This window comes from Rhinoraja longicauda, chromosome 16, assembly GCF_053455715.1.
Source record: "Rhinoraja longicauda isolate Sanriku21f chromosome 16, sRhiLon1.1, whole genome shotgun sequence".
Classification (NCBI taxonomy): domain Eukaryota; kingdom Metazoa; phylum Chordata; class Chondrichthyes; order Rajiformes; family Arhynchobatidae; genus Rhinoraja; species Rhinoraja longicauda.
This window is the reverse complement of record NC_135968.1, coordinates 31996288-32018406: the sequence shown is the minus strand read 5'-3', so window position 1 is coordinate 32018406 and position 22119 is coordinate 31996288. Positions and strand designations below refer to the sequence as shown.

The window sequence follows — 22119 nt, the reverse complement described above, 5'->3', positions numbered from 1 at the left end:
CTAATCTTGCCCTGTATGTTCTCATCCAAATCATTGATGTAGATGACAAACAGTAACGGGCTCAGCACCCAACCCTGGGGCACACCACTACTCACAGGCCTCCAGTCTGAGAAGCAACCTTCCACCATCACCCTCTGCTTCCTTCCATGGAGCCAATTTGCTATCCATTCACCTATCTCTCCTTGGATCCCAGGCGATCTAACCTTCCAGAGCAGCCTACCATGCGGTAAGGCTGTTGAATACCATGTTGAATGCCTTACTGAAATCCATATTATTTGTTTTACGCTGAATAAAGTTTATTTTAATCTTTTGTTTAAATGTTCCCACCATAGGTGCAGCCTGGCCCTCACCCAGCCCGGATCTGGGCCCACGCATGCACACATGGCAGGTTGTGGGCAAAGATACTAGAGGAGCAATATGGACCACTCCATCAAAATCGCCTATACTGAAGTGTAGTATGCAAAGGAGCGGAACGTCCGCCATTTTAGTAAGCAAAACCCGTCGATCGCTATGCCTCTCGCAGTGTAATCAGTGTTGTAAGGGAACAGTATGTGTGATACCATTAAAATGCAGAAAATATCTCATCTATCAACTCACATTTTTTTGTTATTTTTATTTTAAAATGTTTTTCCCCTGCTTAATTTCTCTGATTTTATTACTTTTTCTGCCCATTTCCCTCATATATATATGAGAGAGAGAGAGAGAGAGAGAGAGAGAGAGAGAGAGAGAGAGAGAGAGAGAGAGAGAGAGAGAGAGAGAGAGAGAGAGAGAGAGAGAGAGAGAGAGAGAGAGAGAGAGAGAGAGAGAGAGAGAGAGAGAGAGAGAGAGAGAGAGAAAGAGCGAGAGAGAGAGGCAAGATAGAGTTAAATAGATCTCAAAGTTCCTTCTCGTGGATCAAAAGCAACTTTGATTTAAAGCAATGCTCTATTTCTCTCTTCATCTTATTTTCCACATGATGTACTGAAACCATAAAGGCGATTCGACCTTTATGGTTTATGTATATGCATATACACACACACACATATATATATATATATAGTTTATTTCTTGTGATCTCCTCTAATTATTTGTTTAGCAACCTTTCTGTCAATCTCTCTCTCTTTCTCTATCCATATATATGTATATATGATTTTATGTATATATATATATATAGATATATAATCAGTCATGCACACACTTCTCAGCACATGGTTCTCCCGATCATGATCACTGTTCTCTCACATACATTTCATTAGGGCCGATCCATACACATTTGCAATCAGTGACATCAAACTTATTTCCAGAATTCCTAATATTGTGAATAACATAACTATGAACACATGTCAAGATATTTTTTATTCTTTTCATTCTATATTGGTGTAATAAAATGTAATGCATACATACCAACACTGATACAGAAGTGCTAGCTTTAGACATGAATAATGTACATTGTATGGCGAGTCTGGAAACTTGTTCTTTGTTGAAGAAGTTTATTGCGACAGCAATATTCGATTACAAAGTTTTCTTAACAAGATTACAGACAACCATTAAAACTAACTGTTCTCTTCGAAGATGTCTCCCAACTGACTCTTTTCGGGCGCCAAAAGCGCACATGACAACGCTGTGCAATCAGCGGTGTCGCTCTCTTGGCCAATCCCCACGGTCGCACCCACACGTGACCTTGCTGGCCAATCTGAGGATTCGACGACTAGGACCACTCTCTATGGTCGCTACATGACCCCCCCCAGAACCCAAGGTACGGAACCTAGCAGGGAGCCGGATTTCGCGACCAGAACGAGTAAGGAGAGGGGCAGCCTGAACCACAGGAGCAGGGGATTCCGGACATGGTGGAACTGCCGGAGCGGGGGGTCCTGGACTGATCGGAACTGCCAGAGGCCGGCCTCTCCGAGGTGGTTGGCCGACCAGGACCGGGCGGTCCGGATCCAAGTGCGCAGGTTTAAGCCTGGACACCGAGACGAGCTCACTCCTGCGGCCCACGTCTAAGGTGAAGGTGACCGTCCCCTTACGGCCCTTCATAGACCCTCTGCAACGGGGAACGATGGGCATCCTTACGCAGAAATACAAACTCACAGTCCTTCAGGGCAGGCGGTTCGTGTACCATAGTACACCCATGACGTGAAGTCGGAACCGGGGCCAGGGAACCCACGCGTGCCCGGAGCGATGCTAAGACTGACGGGACTGGAGGCAGCTGGCCGGAGGGGTCTGGAAGCAAATCCCCGGGTACTCGAAGTGGCGAGCCATATACTAGCTCCGCGGACGAAGCACCGAGATCCTGCTTAGGAGCAGTCCGGATGCCCAGAAGGACCCAGGGAAGTTGGTCTACCCAGTCCGGGCCTTCTAGCCTCGCACTGAGGGCTGCCTTGAGTTGACGGTGGAACCTCTCCACAAGCCCATTAGCCTGGGGGTGGTACGCTGTGGTGTGTTGTAACCGGGAACCGTACAGCTCTGCTAGCGTGGCCCAGAGGGTCGAAGTGAACTGTGGCCCCCTGTCAGTGGTAATAACAGCCGGAACCCCGAAACGTGCCACCCAATGGAGGGCCAAAGTCCTGGCACAAGAGGCAGCAGAGGTATCTGACAATGGGAAAGCCTCTGGCCACCGGGTAAACCTATCCACCACCGTGAGGAGATGGGTGTAGCCCCGGGAGGAAGGCAAGGGCCCGACTAAATCCACGTGAATGTGGAAAAAACGGACCGCTGGGACCTCAAACTCCTGTACCGGGGGCTGGACATGGCGCTGGACTTTAGCGGTCTGGCAGGGAATGCAGGAACGAGCCCAAAGAGCTACCTGTTTACGCAGGCCATGCCACACAAACCGAGCGGCTACTCAGGCAGAGGTGGAGCGGATGGACGGGTGCGCCAGCCCGTTAATGGCATCAAAAACCTGGCGCTGAAGGGAGGGCGGCACTACCGGCCTGGGACGGGGAAGGGAAACATCACACCAGACTTTTGTGCCTTTTGGCCCGCAGGCTACCTGAGCCAACTTCAACCCCGAAGTGGTGGACTGGTATGCCGAGGCGGTATCCGCCAGAAGCTGTGCCTCCGCATGCTCCTGGGGATCCACCTCGCAGTCCACCGCCGATGGATGGATTCAACAATGGCTGAATGGGAGATACCAGAGGGTAATGGTTGACAATTGTATGTCAGGTTGGAGGCCAGTGTCTAGTGGAGTACCCCAAGGATCTGTGTTGGGTCCACTGTTGTTTGTCATTTACATTAATGATCTGGATGATGGTGTGGCAAATTGGATTAGTAAATATGCAGATGATACTAAGATAGGTGGTGTAGTTAATAATGAAGTAGAGTTTCAAAGTCTACAGCGAGACTTGGGCCGTTTGGAAGGGTGGGCTGAAAGATGGCAGATGGAGTTTAATGCTGATAAGTGTGAGGTGCTGCATTTTGGTAGGACAAATCAAAATAGGACGTACAGGGTAAATGGTAGGGAATTGAGGAATGCAGTGGAACAGAGGGATCTGGGAATAACTGTGCATTGTTCCCTGAAGGTGGAATCTCATGTGGATAGGGTGGTGAAGAAGGCGTTTGGTATGCTTGCCTTTATAAATCAGAGCATCGAGTATAGAAGTTGGGATGTAATGTTAAAATTGTACAGGGCATTGGTGAGGCCGAATCTGGAGTATGGTGTGCAGTTCTGGTCGCCAAATTATAGGAAGGATGTCGACAAAATGGAGAGGGTACAGAGGAGATTTACTAGAATGTTGCCTGGGTTTCAGCACTTAAGCTACAGAGAGAGGTTGAGCAGGTTGGGTCTTTATTCTTTGGAGCGTAGAAGGTTGAGGGGGGACTTGATAGAGGTTTTAAAAATTTTGAGAGGGACGGACAGAGTTGACGTAGGTAGGCTTTTCCCTTTGAGAGTGGGGAAGATTCCAACAAGGGGACATAGCTTCAGAATTGAGGGACAAAAGTTTAGGGGTAACATGAGGGGTAACTTCTTTACTCAGAGGGTGCTGGCTGTATGGAATGGGCTTCCGGTGGAAGTGGTGGAGGCAGGCTCGATTTTATTATTTAAGAGTAAATTGGATAGGTATATGGATAAGAGGGGATTAGAGGGTTATGGTCTGAGTGCAGGTAGATGAGACTAGGTCAGGGAGAGTGGTCGGCGTGGACTGGTAGGGCCGAATGGGCCTGTTTCCATGCTGTAGTTGTTATATGGTTATATGGGGGAAAAAGCAGGCCGAGACAGGGCATCAGCAACGGCATTAAGCTTACCAGCGACATGGCGGACCTCAGTGGTAAACTCGGAGATGGCAGTCAGGTGCCGCTGTTGGCGGGCCGACCATGGGTCGGACAATTTGGAAAAAGCAAAAGTTAATGGTTTATGGTCTGTAAAGGCCACGAATGGGCGGCCTTCAAGGAAATACCTGAAATGACGAACAGCTAAGTAGAGGGCCAGAAGCTCTCGGTCAAAGGCGCTATACTTCAGCTCAGCCGAACTCAGTTGCCGGCTGAAAAACGGCAAGGGCTGCCAAAGGCCACCGACCTGCTGCTCCAAAACCCCACCCACCGCCACGTCAGACGCATCAACCGTCAGGGCCGTGGGGGCGGAGGCGCTCGGGTGGACCAACATGGTGGCGTCTGCCAAAGCCGCCTTAGCTGCTGCAAAAGCCGACTCCGCGGCCGGGGACCATATCAACTCTACAGGTTTACCCGCAAGGCACTGGAAGAGCGGGCGCATGACCTGCGCAGCTGCCGGGACGAACCTATGGTAGAAGTTAACCATGCCTACGAACTCCTGCAGCCCTTTCACTGTGGTGGGCCGGGGAAATGCTCGGATAACCACCACCTTCTCGGGCAAAGGGGTGGCGCCGGCAGGGGTGATTCTGTGCCCTAAAAAATCGAGAGAAGAGAGGCCGAATTGACACTTGGAGGGTTGGATGATGAGCCCGTGGTCTTGGAGCCGCTGGAATACAGTCCGCAAGTGGACCAGGTGTTCCTGCAATGAGGGGCTGGCGACCAGGATGTCATCTAAATAAATAAACACAAAAGGTAAACCCCGACCCACACGGTCCATCAGTCGCTGGAAAGCCTGTGCCGCGATCTTTAAACCGAAAGGCATGCGCAACCATTCGAACAACCCGAACGGAGTGATCGTGGCAGTTTTTGGTATGTCCTTCGGCCGCACAGGAATCTGGTGGTATCCCCGCACCAAATCGATCTTGGAGAACACCACCGCACCTTCCAGCCCAGACGAGAAATCCTGCAGGTGCGGTATGGGATAACGGTCGGCCGTGGTGACAGCGTTGAGACGCCGATAATCGCCACATGGTCTCCACCCCCCAGATGCTTTGGAGACCATATGCAACGGCGAGGCCCACGGGCTGTCAGACTGATGGACAATTCCCATTTCCTCCATCTTCCTAAATTCCTCCCGCGCCACCACCAGCTTGTCGGGCGGTAGCCTCCGGGCCCGAGCGAAAACGGGGGGGGGGGGGGCCCTTGGTGCGGATGTGGTGGACAACGCCGTGCTTGGCCGAAAGGGCATCGAAACGCTGGATGAGCAGCTCTGGAAACTCCGCCAGGACCTCAGCATACGAGTCGGGGGCCGCGACGACGGCCTGGACAGTTGGGCTGGGCGGGGTGGCTGTTGTCGGAGCGACGGGCTCATCGCTGGCGGAGGGTCGGAGGTCGTTACCGCGGATGTCGGGGACCAGTGAAAAGGCCCAGAGAAAATCTGCGCCTAAGATCGCTTGGCTGACGTCTGCTATAATGAATGGCCATTCATATGTGCAGAGGCCTAAAACCAGGGACATCTTCCGCGTACCAAACGTGCGGATGGGGCTGCCATTAACCGCAATGAGGGTAGGACCTGTCTTACCCGATCTGGTCTCAAGGTCGGTCGGCGGTACTACACTGACAATGGCTCCCGTGTCCACCAAAAATTCTGTGTCCGTGAATCTGTCTCGGACGTGGAGGCGTCGGTTCTGGCCAATCGCAACTGCCCCTATGTACGATCGGCCAAGGCAGATCCCGAGAAGGTACAAGGTGAGCGGCAGTTGCGGGATTCTCCACCCCATCGTAGATGGTAATAGCACCAGCCGCGCTTGTGCGGATCCTTTTGGCGGGCTTTTGGAGAAATGGCGGGAGACGCAGCACCATCTTGATGTCGCTGTGGCGTGGTCACTGATGTCGAGACCTTGTTGATCGAACCGCTTCCTTTTGATTTGGACGCCATGAGCGCATCAGCTTTTTCTGCAAATGCCACGGGGTCCTTAAAAGAACAATCCGTGAGCATAAGTTTGACATCTTCGGGAAGCTTCTCGGAATGCCTGCTCGAACATGAGGCAATCCGTATGTTCACCTGCTAGCATTAACATCTCAGGCATGAGAACGGACGGCAGCCGATCTCCGAGATCCGGTAGGTGCAGAAGTTTCTTAGCTCGGTCATGCCTATTGAACCCGAAGGTTCGTAGTAACAGTGCCTTCATGGCCTCGTACTTGTCTTCCGCGGGAGGGTTTACGATGAACCGCATCACGCGTGTGGTTGTCTCCGGCGATAGAGCGCTGACGAGGTAGTAGTATTTCGTCGCATCTGCCGAGATGTTTCTTAAGTGAAACTGGGCTTCGGTGTGGACAAACCAAGATTGTGGTTGAGGTGTCCAAAACGACGGAAGGTGAACGCTGACCGCGCTTAGCTCCGGTGCGCCGGGCGCAGCAGCCAACAACGGGGCGTCGTGTTCATTCATGGTCGGTGATCGCCCAGATCACGTAGGGGTCACCAATATGGCGAGTCTGGAAACTTGTTCTTTGTTGAAGAAGTTTATTGCAACAGCAATATCCGATTACAAAGTTTTCTTAACAAGATTACAGACTATTAAAACTAACTGTTCTCTTCGAAGACGTCTCCCAACTGACTCTTTTCGGGCGCCAAAAGCGCACATGACAACGCTGTCCAATCAGCGGTGTCGCTCTCTGGACCAATCCCTACGGTCGCACCCACACGTGACCTACAAGAGGAAGATTGAAGACCACTTCTCCAACAATGACCCACGGCGGGTATGGCAAGGCATTCAGCACATCACCAACTACAAGACCAGCAACCGCACGACTGCCGACGGCGACGCCTCGCTGGCTGAGGAACTTAACTGTTTCTTTGCTCGTTTCGAGGTGAAAGCTACAGTGGCAGACATTACACCCTCTCCAGCACCTGACAGCAACACCTTCACTGTGCAGGAGTATGATGTTAAGCGCGTGCTCAGAGCAGTGAATCCCAGGAAAGCTGCAGGCCCCGATGGTGTGACGGGCAGAGTGCTGAGGGAATGTGCAGACCAATTATCTGAGGTCTTCACAAAAATCTTCAACCTGTCCCTTTTAAAATCCACCATCCCTCCCTGCCTGAAGTCCGCCATAATCATCCCACTGCCGAAAAAGTCTGTCATCAGCAGTCTTAACGACTACCGTCCGGTAGCACTCACACCGGTCATCACAAAGTGCTTCGAGAGACTGGTCCTGCAGCACATCAAAGCCAGCCTCCCACCCACCTTCGACCCACACCAGTTTGCCTACAGAGCAAATAGGTCTACAGGGGATGCCATCGACACTGCTCTTCACACTGCACTGACCCACCTTGAACACCAGGGGAGCTATGTGAGGATGCTCTTCCTCGACTTCAGCTCTGCCTTTAACACGGTCATCCCGAGCAGACTGGTCACCAAACTTTCCGACCTTGGATTTTCCCAAACCATCTGCAAATGGATCAAGGACTTTCTGACCAACCGCCCCCAGACAGTCAAAATAGGCCCTCACCTCTCCTCCACCATTACACTGAGCACCGGCTCACCACAGGGCTGTGTGTTGAGCCCCATCCTTTACTCCCTCTACACTCACGACTGCGCCCCCACCCATCCCACCAACACCATCATCAAGTTCGCGGATGACACGACTGTGGTTGGACTCATCTCAGAAGGAGATGAGACAGCCTATAGGGATGAAATCCAAAGGCTGGCAGCATGGTGTTCAGTGAACAATCTGGTCCTGAACTCCTCCAAAACAAAGGAACTTATAATTGACTTTAGGAAAACCAGTGGAGATTACGACCCACTCTACATCAATGGGGTCTGTGTGGAAAGGGTACCAGCTTTCAGGTTCCTGGGTACGCACATCGCAGAGGATCTCACCTGGTCTACCAACACCATCACCACAGTAAAGAAGGCACAGCAGAGACTCCACTTCCTGAGGATCCTCAGGAAAACCAACCTGCAGGAGAAGCTCATGTTGTCCTTCTATCGCTGCTCCATCGAGAGTGTGCTGGCATACTGTATAACCACATGGTATGCCAGCTGCTCAGAAAAGGACAGGAAGGCCCTTCAGAGGGTCATCACGACGGCCCAGAAAATCATCGGCTGCTCACTGCCCTCCCTGGAGCACCTGTTCAGCCTACGCTGCCTCAGTAGAGCAGGCAAAATAATAAAAGATCCATCCCACCCCGGCCACCGTCTGTTTGTTCATCTGCCCTCTGGTCGACGTTTCAGGTCGATAAAATCCCGAACAAACAGACTTAAGAACAGTTTTTACCCCAGGGCCATACGAGAACTGAAGACTACCTTTGCACTAGGCAACACTAAAAAATCTTTGTACTTAACATAATTGTATTTAATTGTATTTATGTATTTATTTGTTTTTGCATTTATTGCATATATGTCTGTACGCACCGTCAGGATTGGCTATTTTTTAATTTCGTTGTACTCGTTGCAATGACAATAAATGAATATTATTATTATTATTATTATTATTATTATCTGAGGGTTCGACGACTAGGACTACTCTCTATGGTCGCTACAATTGCTACTATAGTTTAGTTTTGAATTTAACATATAATGGAGAGGGTCGGTGCAATATAGTGCTCTCACTTTTGTGAAAAATGAGTTACATGCATTAACACTTACCCACTACCCTACAACCTGTAAATATTTCATATTTAAATTCAACCGATAAGAAGTTGGTCAAATAACATAGGCTTCTTCTTGTTTTATTTTGTGATTCATGGATTTTTCAAATGTGAATATCTCATAACGACTCATTTGTGGGTTAGCAGTATATTGCGCCAACCCCTTTCAATTTTACATAATTCAAAAATGAACTTCATAAACAAGGATAACCCTTTTTATTTCTGTCATTCATGGTAAGATTGACATAATTTTGTGTGTGAGATATACAGGGTTGCGACAGGCAGCGTTCGGCGGGTTTTGCTTACTAAAATGGCGGCCTTTTGCGTACTTCATTTCAGTACAGGCGATTTCGACGGAGTGGTCCATCTTGTTCCTCTAGTACCTTTGGTAGGCCCTGCCCCAGCCCGGACCCGCGCATGCGCACGCGGCGGGTTGCAGGAGCGTCGCCTGGCGACGGGCGGGGGGGGGGGGCGGAGAGAGCGACCGCGGGACAGACGAGCGGCATGGAGCCGGGGCCTGGCAGCGGCTCGGCGGCCGTCGTGTGCGCCAGGGCCGCCTGGAAGTGCGGCAAGGGGGGGCTGCGGGAGGTGCTGAGACTGGTGGTGGCGGCGGCCGACAGCTCGGAGGGCGGTGCTGGCGGGGAGAGCCCGCTTCGGTAATACTTTACCCCGGCAGCGGCCCTACTTTACCCCGGCAGCGGCCCTACTTTACCCCGGCAGCGGCCCTACTTTTCCCCGGCAGCGGCCCTGTTTTACCTCCGGCAGCGGCCCTACTTTACCCCCGGCAGCGGCCCCGCCTTACCCCGGCAGCGGCCCTACTTTACCCCCGGCAGCGGCCCCGCTTTACCCCCCCTCCCGGCCCCGCTTTACCCCCCCTCCCGGCCCCGCTTTACCCCCCCTCCCGGCGGCCCTTCTCTTCCCCCCGGGCGGCCGGCGCTCCCCCAGCCTGCGCGCCGGTACTAAAGGGCGCCGGTACTGTTTTTGCAGCGCGCCTGATTCCCCGGCCACTGCTAACTGTAAAATGTTCCCCAAATTCTGCAGGAAAAAAATCTCAAGCCGCTCAGAGACGCCTCGCTGCCAATAATTGTGTAGAGGCTGCTCTGATTTTGGCTCCAATTTCCCCACACCCGTGATGCGAGCAACACCTGTAAGGTGATCCGCTCAGCTGACACCGAGTGGTGCCAGTGTGGGGGGTTGCAATGATATCCCTAGTGGCGACTTCTGATGCCAAATTAGTGGAATAATCGCTCTATGGGCCACTGCTGACCCTGTCGGTCACTCGCATGTGTGGCTAATTGGGTGACCCATTATATTTTTGATCCAGTAGCCAAAGTAAACATTACTGTTGGGTTTGTGATCTTCAGACATATTCTGCAGTGATTTGATGTGCTGTGTGTCTGGTGTCCTTAACAGTCTAATGCTGATCGGTGTAGTTTTGTTATGAATGAAGCAAAACTGGTTTGCACAGAAGATATCGTGAATTGAAACTTGGCCAAAACTTAATCCACAGCTATACTAGTTGTGTTACTAGTATACTAGTTAATAGTAACTAGTATAGTTGTGTTTTTTTTGTGTGTAGCATGTGTGTGCGTGTATATATATGTGTATATATATATGTATATAAAGTTCTGTGTGTATATACATACTCATAAATACAGAGTATATATACACACACACATGCTACACACAAAAAACACACAACTATACTAGTATATATATACTCTGCATTTGTGAGTATGTATATACACACACAGAACTTTTTTCTCTCGTTTATTATATTGTTTACAGTGTACCATGTTTACATATTCTGTTGTGCTGCTGCAAGTAAGAATTTCATTGTTCTATCTGGGACATATGACAATAAAATACTCAACTCTCTACTACATGAAGATGAACAGTCAAACCACCATCACCTGTACGAACCTTTCACTTGCCAGGCTTTGTTCTTCCCCCACCTTTCCTTTCCAGTCACTCCCCCCCTCTCTACAGTCTGTGAAGAAGGATTCCAACCCAAAACATTGTCCATCTATTCCCTCCACTGATGCTGCCTGACCTGATAAGTTGCACTTTGTGTTTTATGCTACAAAATCTATATGTTTACATATTTTGATATGTGATGTAAGCATTAATTCAGTTTCTATGAAGTTGTGATCTACGTGTACTGAACATGTATTATAAGAAAATAACTGCAGATGCTGGTACAAATCGAAGGTCAATAGTCAATAGTCGTTTATTTGTCACATACACATAAATGTGTAGTGAAATGAAACATTACCCGCAGTTGAAACATTAAGACCAATAAAAATAATCAATAAAAATGTAATAACACATACAATCATACACTAACACCAAACAAAAGAAACATCCATCACAGTGAGTCTCCTCCAGTCCCTTCTCACTGATGGAAGGCCAGAATGTCTTTTCTCTTCCCTGCCGTCTTCTCCCGAGGTTAGGCTGTTGAACTTGTCACGTCGGGGCGGTTGGGGCTCCCGACATTGGAGCGCCCGCTGGGCGGTGAAAGGTCTGCGGCCTATTCCAGGCCACGCCGGACGGTGAAAGGTCCGCGGCGGGCCGACCCAAGCCCCGCGATTCGGGGCGGGCGAACACGCTGCCTCTGCCGGAGCTCCCGATGTCGGCCCCCACCCAGAGGCCTGCGGGCTTCCAACGTCCACGCGGCCCGCGCCGGAGCCTCCGGAGACGAGTCGCAGCCGCTCCCGCAGCATCCGCAGGCAGCCAGCGCCGCAGGTGGTGAGTCCGGGCCGCGGGATATGAGGTGCTGTTTCGCCTGGGCAGCTTGCAGCCCAGCGGTATGAACATTGACTTCTCCAACTTTAGATAGTTCCTCTGTCCCTCTCTTCCCCTCCCCCTTCCCAGATCTCCCACTGTCTTCCTGTCTCCACCTATATCCTTCCTTTGTCCCGCCCCCCTGACATCAGTCTGAAGAAGGGTCTCGACCCGAAACGTCACCCATTCCTTCTCCTGAGATGCTGCCTGACCTGCTGAGTTACTCCAGCATTTTGTGAATAAATACCTTCGATCTGAACATGTATTATGTAATTTGAATAGTGCCAGTATCTGGAAAATATTAACCAATGAACAATAAGAGATTCCATTTTTTAATGGAAACTGCAGCGTGTTTTACTAGAAGTATAAGAAACGTTCACTAGAAGTATAAGAAAGGATAAAAATAAATTGTGACAATTTTAAGATTTTGAAAACATATTTTGCTTGTCTCAGAAATGACTTATTGTGCATTCTTGTTCTGCTTCAGTACAGAACCAGTTATCTTGGAAAGACCTCAAACCAACACCGTGGAAACTCCATGTTTGCTGTATCTTCAGTGTTCTAAGCAGCTTGTTGAGATAATCTTTGTAGAAGTAGTTAGTGAAGCAAAAACAATGGAAGTTTACACCGATGAAGAGTACTGTGGAACCTGCCATGGCCAAAGACTAGATCATTCACAAATAAACAGGTAGTATTGTTTTACTATACATTTATTAAGATGAGAGGGGCGTTTGTTTTTACACAGAGGGTGGTGAGTGCTTGCATGGTGGTGAAGACAGACAAGATTGTGGTGTTTAACAAATTTTTATATGGGCACATGGATATGCAAGGAATGGAGGGACATGGGTAATATGCAGGCAGATGAGATTAGTTTATTTTGTATCAAGTTCGGCACAAACATTGGTGGCTAAATGGCCTGTTTCCGTGTGGCACTGTTCTATGTTCTATCTTATATATTTAATCCCCAAACTCAATGTTCAGGTTGAAGAACATATTTTAGATTAATCCTTTAAGATTGAAAGGCATTTGGATAATTGAATGCTTTAATTCTCTTTCAGTGGCCACGAGCAGATTGTCTTATTTAAGAAGTATTTTAAATTGGAATTTCCGAGTTCATCATGTGAACTAAAGGTAAAATGTTGAGAAATAGTATTTATCATATATTTGGCATCTTTTCATCTGGGAATCTTCTGATTAATGTTTGTTTCTTAGTTGCTTTCTTTAGGTGGAAAGGCGAAAGTACAAATTGGTAAAATATTACTGGGCATAAGGCATGCTTCAATTGGTATTTCAAGGGGCATTTCTCCATTAGGAAAAAACATCAACTTGCAGCGAGTTCAGACAATGATGGATTCAATGGGAACAAAGCTGTCACCTGGAGCTCAGCAACTCTTGAACATGGTCCAGTTTCAACAAAAGGTGAATTAAACACATAGATCACTCTAAAGTGTTGAATAAAAAAATATGTTTTCATTTTAGGTAGGTTATTTTAAAACATAGGAATTGCAAGACTTGAATTTTTGCAATAAAATATTTTTAAAGATTTCCTAACTGTTTCTTGGCTTTCTCCATCCATCAATGCCAGGAGCAAAACACACTTAAACACCAATTGCAGCAAGCATTAAATGACCTAAATAATCTGACTATTAAAGCTCTGCAGTCCTGTCACATTTAGTCATGAACAGTAGTGGAATGTTAAACAGCTGTGGAAGGAGATGCCTCCAAGACTTTTTTAACCTTGACTGTGATAAAGACAAAGTCGATACTTCCGAACCATATTGAGCCAGAAGATGGAGTGATAATCCAATTTGGCCTTCTCCCATAATTTCTTCTCTAACTCTCAAGCAGGTTTTGGGCTAAAATGATTCACTGACCTGGATGCAAAAAAGTACTTGGGGTTGGGTTCATTAAAATAAAGTAATATGTTAATATAAAAAATAAAATCAATCTCCTTAGGGAAAGTCTAATGGGTTATTATTCAGTGGTTTTAACAGTGCCCAGTTCCTATCATTCTGGGAATCATTGATCAGAAGCTTAATTAGACCATTCAAATGCAGGAGCCCAATGGATTGACATTTATAAAAAAACATTGATATCTTACAGCACTGTGGACCATCTACAAAATGGATTGCAATTACTTGCATAGACTTCTACAAAAGTACCTTCCAAAGCCTGCAATCTGTATGCCCAAGAGGGGCAAAGGCAACCCGTGCAAAGAAATGCCATCACCTGCCCTCTACATGTAACACAACATCCTGGATTTGAAATATACTTATTCTTTCATTCTCATCACCTTCTTGGGCAGTTTGGGAAAGCAAACATTCACTCGTGCACGTAACATCCTTTATTACGTAAAATGCTTTACGTAATAGAGGGCGTAATTACAGAACGCTTAGAAAAGGACAACAGGACTGAGCAAAGTTGGCTTAGATTTATGTAAAGGAAATCATGTTTGACTCTCGGAGTTCTTTTGAGAATGTTATTAGAGAAGCAAAAGTGGCAACTTGTTATGGGATATTTAGATTTTAATAAGAGTTTTAGTAAGGATCCCAGCAGGATGTTGGTCAACAAAGCTTAACTACGTGAAATTGGTGGAAATATACTGGGTTGGATTGAGAGTTGGTTAATAGACAAATCAAAAAGTCGGAATAAATAGTCCGTTCTTGGGTCAGCAGAATGTGACATGGGTACAGAAGAGGACTAAACATGTTTTTAACTTGGTTGATGCAAAGCTAGGTGGGATTCTTAATTGGGAGAAGTCTGTAAAAAGGCAACAAGCGGCTGTTGAGTAGGACTTAATTTCTCGTGGATGACCACTTGGCAGATGCAATATTTGCTGAAAAAGTCTGCAAACACAGAAAAACAATGTTTTTTAAATAGGGACATATTGAGAAATGTTTATTTCCTAGGGATCTGGATGTTCTTGAACACCAGTCACTGAAAGCTTAATCCAGGTGCAGCAAGCATTTAGGAAAGCAATGGAATGCTTGCTGATGAGAGGATATGAATACAGATATCTTACTACTATTATATATACTCGGGACCATTCTTGGAGTGTCATGTGCAATCTTAGTCTATATAGGTTAAAATAGGTGTACCTGCCATAGAGAGGGTAGTAAAGATCCACCAGATCGGTTTCTGGAATGTTGGGAGAACCTCTTGAGTCGATGAGACATGCATTCTCCAGAGTTTCAATGAAGGTGAGGTTAATCTCATCGAATTTACACTAGTCATACTTGGATCAAATGGCTGACGCTTTCCTGAATTCGATAGAGAATCTCTGCCTCAGAATAAGGACTGGCATGAGAAATTTCTTAACTCGGAAGATGGTGATTTGTTTGTAATTCTCATTTTCTGAGGGCTATGGAGGTTCAGTCATTGAGTTCATTCAAACACAGATGGATTTCTGGATGTAAAAGAATCAAGAGATGTGAAGGGTAGAGCAAAAAGGTGGAGCTGAGGCAGGAGATCAACTATGATCTTGATGAATAGCAGAGAAGGTGGCCTATTGCTTATTATATTATAATCTTAAATGTACAGATTTTTACATCTTTGCTGAGGTTTGTAATCCTGTGTTCTGTTCTTTTAGCAGAACCAAGCTGCAATAGGAGGATTGTTCCAGGGAATCTTTGGTACAAGAAATTTGACAGAAATTGGAAAAGTAATTGGTTCATCTCAGACAACCGGACTGTCTGAGGAAGGAGTATCTTCTCATGAATGTATTGAAACTAACCCAATATCCATTTCACAAATGGAAGAAACTAAGGGGTCAGAAGAAATATTTATATTGAATGGTGAGTCTACAGAAACAAGAGATGCCTCAAACTTGGCCACTGGAATAAATGATAAGAAAACAGAGTATGATTCTGAAGCTAGCGCAAGAGATGCAGATGAACAGAAGTTTGCTGGAGGAGATTTGCAAGAGCTTGTATCAACTTATTTGTGCAAACAAAGCAATGGGGAACAAAACAGCTTTAATTCTGACATGCTGCCCTTTCTTCGGAATTTGTGCAGCCAAGTGAACGAACTTCGCATTGGAGAAAAAACTAAAGCTGTTAAACACGATGTAGCAGCAGAGGATGGAACCTGTGGCAGGTAAGCTTTCTAATCATTTTGTGGATGTCTTACACAGAAATGGAGTTTGAATACTGGCACAAAGTACTTCATGAAAATTTGCTGCTCAGGGTTTGGTTAGCTTTCAGTTCTTTCTTCCTATTGTTAGGTAAATCTTTAACCATTCTATGTATGATGTTTATTACTACATGGCCGAGGGGGGGGTTTCGATAGTACCTTATTCATATAGTCATAACTTAGCACAGATCCCAAAACTGCTTTCTGGTGTTTTAATTGATGACATAATTTTGAGTGGAAATACTGCATTTGAATCTGGGCAGTGCAATTGAAACTAATGCTGTTCAGGTTTACTTGCACGTTACATTATATTGTTCATCTATAAATGGATCATAACTACTGATGATGTTCTTGATGATGTTCATCATCATCATCATACAGATGATGATGATGACAGTGTTTCATATTATAGTGGGATTGTAGTGGGATAAGACATGGAGGCCATGGGGAATTACAAAAATGAGACAAATCAAATTTAATGCAGGATCTGAATGTTCAGATACATGTCCACAAGGTGGTATCTGCCGATTGTGATATGATATTGCTAAATATATTTTTGAAGCACGATCTTTGCAATGTTTTACATTCTAGCTCCTGACCTGTCCACAAACAATGGCATGGGGGAGTTACGAATCAAAGGCTAATAATTTATTGTAAATGAATAATTTGTGCATCTAATGTTCATAGATCCTGCACCTTGCTGTTTTTGATGATTTATTGTCCCAAAGTGTGCACATGCCAAACCTATTTGTTTTTTAATTGTGGACAGTTCTGGAAATTTATCTTTTTTGAAAAAAATGTTATATTCTAAGAACCTATGGGCTAGATTTTATGTTGCTCCCTTCCTTCACAGGCTGTACCAACAGACATTTCGTATTGAATTGGAAAAGCATATCACTGAACATATGGAGTTAATAGAACAAAGACTTAAGGATTATATTGATCACCGAATAAACATATTGCAAGATGACCTTGATAAAAAGTTTGTTTCACTCACCAAACTGATTGAGAATGCTGGTGTGAAAAGGACTGCAACAAAAGAAATTGAACGTGATGCCTTCTTAACAAATGGGGATGTTTAAATATTTTTTCATCCCATTCAAAACACAACTGTGAAACAGGGATAGTTTTGAGAAACATTAAATTTAACAATTACTGTTGGGGTATTTAAGCAACATTACTTGGGCCATAGTATTTAAAGTTCAAGCAGATTAAACTTGGCTGAAGAAGGGTTCGAGCCGAAACATCACCTATCCATGTTCTCCAGTGATGCTGCTTGATCTGCTGAGTTATTCTAGCTCTTTGTGTCTTTTTGTGTATGAATCAGCATCTGCAGTTCTTTGTTTCTACATTAAACTCATTGTTGATGTGTTTTTCCATGAGCGACATATACACATTATTTCATGCTAGTTAACCCAGCTAATTCAATCGTACATATGTTCTTTTTCTTAACCTGACAGTCTGCCTTTAAGATTTATAAAAGGCTAATTCTAGTTGTTAATGGATAAATCCTAAAGACCATTCACATTTGGGAGCTTGGTTTATACAGATTGATGGGAGAAATTATATGGTCCATCTACATGTACACATGATTCACAGAAAAACGGTTGACAATTCAATTTTATTGCAAACTTCCACAGTTTCAGCAAATACAATTAAAACAGCATTGCTGTAAAAAATTGATGTATTAAAATTGTAACAAGTACAAAAAAGACTTAATGTTTGCAAACTAGTATAATAACTTTGAGCATTAATTTAATCCATATCAATGATTTTATGACATTAGTGATATCCTTGTGTCGATTTGAAATTGATCCTTATCTATTCCACTGCATTTTTGGATAGTTGCAGTAGAAAGACCGGCATATTTTAGCACACCTCACGTTAAATTAAAAAGTTGCATTCAAATTTCCTCATGTTCAGCATTCATTTGTGGTTTTAGACCCATCATTGCCATTTATTACCAAACCTAAAAAATGGTGTGATTAAATCTAGAGTTGACTTAGTTCGTATCCTATTTGCAATCATTAAATAATACCAATATTTTTAATAAAATTGAATATAGTAAGCGTTATTAAAATCTAACCATAAGGTGGAAAGTGCAAGGGTTATTGGAAAAAGGTATTGGCCTTAATTCTATTGTATAGTCCCCTATGCAAATGAATTTATATGAACTAAATTCATTAAAGAAAATGGACAGCTTGCGGATTGGGAATTAGTGATTTTCTCGCTCAGTCCCATGTGCATGCGGCATTAAATGTCACCATTAAATGTCACCAATTAACATCTAATGCTACTAAACAGTATCAAGTAGTCTTAATGCGATTGCAGTTTTCTCCTAAAACTCAAGTTCGGCATGGAGAAGACGCAGTCAACTTAAGTGGAAGGATGCTTTAATTGCACATGATGCCTGATTTGTCAGTTAAAGAGAGTCTGCCTGAGCAGGTCTCAGGCAATTGGAGTCATAACCTTTGCCAACAATAGCCTATTGCAATCTGACCTAGATAGTGCTTGAGGGTGCTCTTTATATCCCTGTGGTCTTGACCTCCCTGATGGTAGAAATCAAGGATATTGCATCTAAGAAGCATTTAATAAGTTGCATCTAAGAAGCATTTAATAAGTTGCTACAGTGGATCTTGTGTATTTTGGTGATTGAGAGCAGGGATGTTTAATATGGCAATGTGATTCTGATCTTGATATTGTAGGGTTTCAGCTGGATATAAAATTTTGAATTTGCATCCCCGTACAATGATAAAATACTTGAGTTTCAGAAGTTGGTTTAGTGAGATGGATATTCATTTATATATATATATGCAGAATATCCATGCATAACTATTTATAAAGACCTTGTATAACATAGAATGTATTTTCTTGCTACCATATTGTACCAAAGCATTGAATAGGCTCATTAGTCCACATTTGTTAATTGTAAATAAACTATTTTAAATATGCTAAATATATGGATTTTCCCTTAAGCTGAATGTAAGGGAAAAATGTTATCATGTAATACAAAGTATTCAAATTGATTTCCACGGAAGGAACAGTCAATCTATTAAGCAAGAACTGACAAGGCCACCCAGAAGTCAGTGGAAAGGCTGTATTGTTCAATCAGGTATCCTAACCGTAAAAAGAATGGTTGAAATCTGTCAGGTACAGATACTGTGGAAAGAATGGTCACAAAATTACTGTTGGGGCACAGAGCCCTGCTGGTAATAGGGTTGATAGGGGAATCCCCATCCAAGGAAGATCAATGCCTGGTTTTCCCTTCCACTGGATCCAGCCATCTGGCTCTAGGGTTTTTCAATTTACATATTGTATACTTATTTATATTTTATGCTTTTGTGTTTAATGCTCCACATCTTATTTTCATTTGCACTTTTTGAAATGTGATGAACACAGAATTTCTGACATGTACTGCTCTATGAAATGTGTGCTTATCGTTTCGTGTAAATTCAGCGAGAATTTATCCCACAAATACATCAATTTTAATGGGTGAGTTTACTTTGGTCCTATTTGGGAAGAGAGGTAAAATTCATTTAATCTTCCCAGCTGGGCTGAGGAATGGTTGATGGAATTTAATACAGAGAAATGTGAGGTATTGCATATTGGGAAGTCTAACATGGGCAGGATCTATAGAGCGAATGGTAGGGCTCTGGGGAGTTTTGTAGAGCAAAGGGATCTAGGAGTGCTGGTGCAGGTACATAGGGTGGTCAAAAAGGGTTTTGGCACATTGGCCTTCATGAGTCAGAGTATTGACTATAGAAGTTGGGAGGTCATAGTGCAGTTGTATAAGACATTGGTAGAGTATTGTGTGCAGTTCTGAGCACCATGTTATAGGAAAGATGTCAAGCTAGAGAGGGTACAGAGAAGATTTACGAGGATGTTGCCAGGACTAGAGGGTTTGCGCTATAGGGAGAGGGTGAGTACACTGAGACTCAATTCCTTGGAGTGCAGGTAGATGAGAGATGATCTTACAGAGGTGTATAAAATCATGAGAGGAATAGATTGGGTCTCATGCCCAGAGTAGGTGAATTAAGGTTAAGGGGAAAAGATTTCATAGGAACCTAATGGATAACATTTTCGCACAAAAGGTGGTGGGTGTACGGAATAAGCTGTCAGAGGAGGCAGGGATTATCCTAATGCTTGGGGTACAGTTAGACAGGTACATGGATAAGACAGGTTTGTAGAGATATGGACCAAACGCAGGCAGGTGGGACTATGGTAGCTGGGACATGTTGGCCGGTGTGGCCAAGTTGGGCCAATGCGCCTGTGTCCACGCAGTATCACTACGACTCTATGTAAGTAAATTGGAATCGTTACATGTGTATTAATTCACGCAGCGATAAATTGTACTGTTTGAAGATGTTATTCTAACTTTTTTCATCAATTTCTGTCATGTTTTACATTTCGTTCATACAATGTCTTCAAACAGCAATTGTTAATTTTTCAATAAATTAAAATATTTAAGTTGGACAACACACCAACATGCTTTGGGAAATAAGCGAACAGAAGGCAAAGCCATATCTTATGTGTTATGTTATGTAGAGCCATATCTTATGTGTTACGTATTTTCTCATTCAAAGCTTTGAGTGAAATTACTTAGCTAAATTTTGCTTAATTTGATCTCATCAATGGGAGTGATATTTTATAAATGAAATGCTCCTTATTTTAACTTTGTCATATAATTGCTGTAAATTTCAAATTTTAAGTCCTCTTTCTGAATGATGTTTAATAGAGGGTAGCGTTATAATTTCTAGTATTGATATTTTTGCTGTTTTCTGAGCTTTATCACCATTACTGTAAGTATGGAAAAGACCAAACCAGCAACATTGGCTGAATGACTGCATCAATGGGTAGCTTTGTCTCCTTTAGGCAGGTGTCCAAAGTATTTTGAAAACATACTTGTTAGGCCATATGTGCCATAGGGGCAAAATAAAACACTAAATATTATCATTATTATGCAAACTCTCTCAAACAGTTATACTCTTAGAGGACGTAAATACAGAAAAGGTAAGTCTACCTGCATAAGTTGAATGCTTAGATCCTAGCTGGATCAATTTGCCAACTGGATGGAACCCAAAACGACAAATTCGTCTGAGGAAATGGTATCTTTCTTTTCTTTGGAAATACAACCCAATTTACAACGAGAAGAAGGATTTGAAGATTTACAAACAATAATTTTGCAACGGAGGAAAACTGAAGGAACAACCTGCAGGACGTGAAATGGCTTGAACTGAAATCTTGCGATATTTTTGGATGGTGAAGAGTATTTAATGTATGTTTCTTCCTCCACACACCTGCAACAAAGCATTTTAATAAGATATTCAGAAACCATGAACAAATAAAAAAACAATGTTTTATCATTAATAAATTAATTGTTTGGCAATTTGTGAGACTTTTTGGCTTCACAAAGAAAAATATATTGACAAGACAATACTGCCTATGTGCAATTGCTATCCATGATCACCCAACACTGATGATAGACATGCCATATCTTAACGACTTTTTAGACAAACCACTAGTCTCCAGCAACAAGGCCTGAGCACTGGCAGGAGTGTCAGTGATGCAATGAAGAAATTGTGCCTCTGAAATCTTCCTGAAAACTTTGATAGCTAACCCCAGTTTTGCTGAATGTCAAAGCTAAGTTTATAAACATTCCTAAATCCCTTTGACACGTAGAAATATTTACAACATTAAAAATTATATTTAAATGTAGTTAATTTCACAATTACAAAATGAAACCTATATCTCTCCTCCCTCCTTTCCCCATGCTTTTATTACACATTGTTAATACATGTCACATAGCCATAATATATAAAGCTTACTTCAGTTTTAAACCACCTCATCTCATGTCAATGTTTTTATGTTCTTTTCCTCTGACCACTCCTAACAAAATGTTTTAGGAAATTGTTTCATCCCGTTAAAATTGTAAGTACCTTTGGAGGAATCAAGGAGTTTTACTAACACATTTTTTCAATCCTTAAGTGTGCATTGTAATTAGTATTTCTTACCCATTCTTGATCAGCACATAGGCCCAGTCAAAGGAATGGCGAGATGCTGTACATGTATCCACAAATATTACTAGATTTGTTTCTGAGCCGTGAAGACTAATTTGCACAAATATGTCCTGCTCTAGGTATAAGTATTTATCTAGCACTGAAAAGTTAAATGATGCAGAGTCATAAAATGTCATCCTGAAGTCAAACTTGCTAGACACTGATCTGTTCAGAAGCAATTCATCATCGGTCCAGTTGATAGCTTTAATGACTCCATTCTGTTGCAATTCACATCCTACATTGAACTGT

The 22119-nt window shown here is 44.1% G+C and overlaps 1 protein-coding gene across 3 annotated transcripts; it reads left to right on the top strand.

The window, feature by feature from the left end:
* The first annotated feature begins 9382 nt into the window (after positions 1-9382).
* On the top strand, positions 9383-21137 carry c16h10orf88 (chromosome 16 C10orf88 homolog). Of its 3 annotated transcripts, none has more exons than XM_078413557.1 (6): positions 9383-9555; positions 12171-12371; positions 12742-12814; positions 12896-13102; positions 15276-15778; positions 16668-21137. In XM_078413557.1, exons 1-6 carry the CDS (start codon positions 9404-9406, stop codon positions 16894-16896), a joined length of 1365 nt encoding a protein of 454 aa, XP_078269683.1. In that variant the 5' UTR covers positions 9383-9403; the 3' UTR covers positions 16897-21137. The 3 variants fall into 3 exon arrangements, with proteins under 3 accessions (XP_078269683.1, XP_078269682.1, XP_078269684.1); XM_078413556.1 differs by having other exon boundaries at positions 15273-15778; XM_078413558.1 differs by lacking the exon at positions 9383-9555 and adding an exon at positions 10549-11647 and having other exon boundaries at positions 15273-15778.
* Positions 21138-22119: the final 982 nt, after the last annotated feature.

What these genes read in the sequence shown, in the direction of transcription:
- c16h10orf88 (XM_078413556.1), top strand. Translation starts at nt 9,404, where the DNA reads ATGGAGCCGGGGCCTGGCAGCGGCTCGGCGGCCGTCGTGTGCGCCAGG. An exon ending in GATCATTCACAAATAAACAG is followed by an intron (nt 12,372 to 12,741) that starts GTAGTATTGTTT and finishes ATTCTCTTTCAG; the next exon opens with TGGCCACGAGCAGATTGTCT. An exon ending in GAGGATGGAACCTGTGGCAG is followed by an intron (nt 15,779 to 16,667) that starts GTAAGCTTTCTA and finishes CTTCCTTCACAG; the next exon opens with GCTGTACCAACAGACATTTC.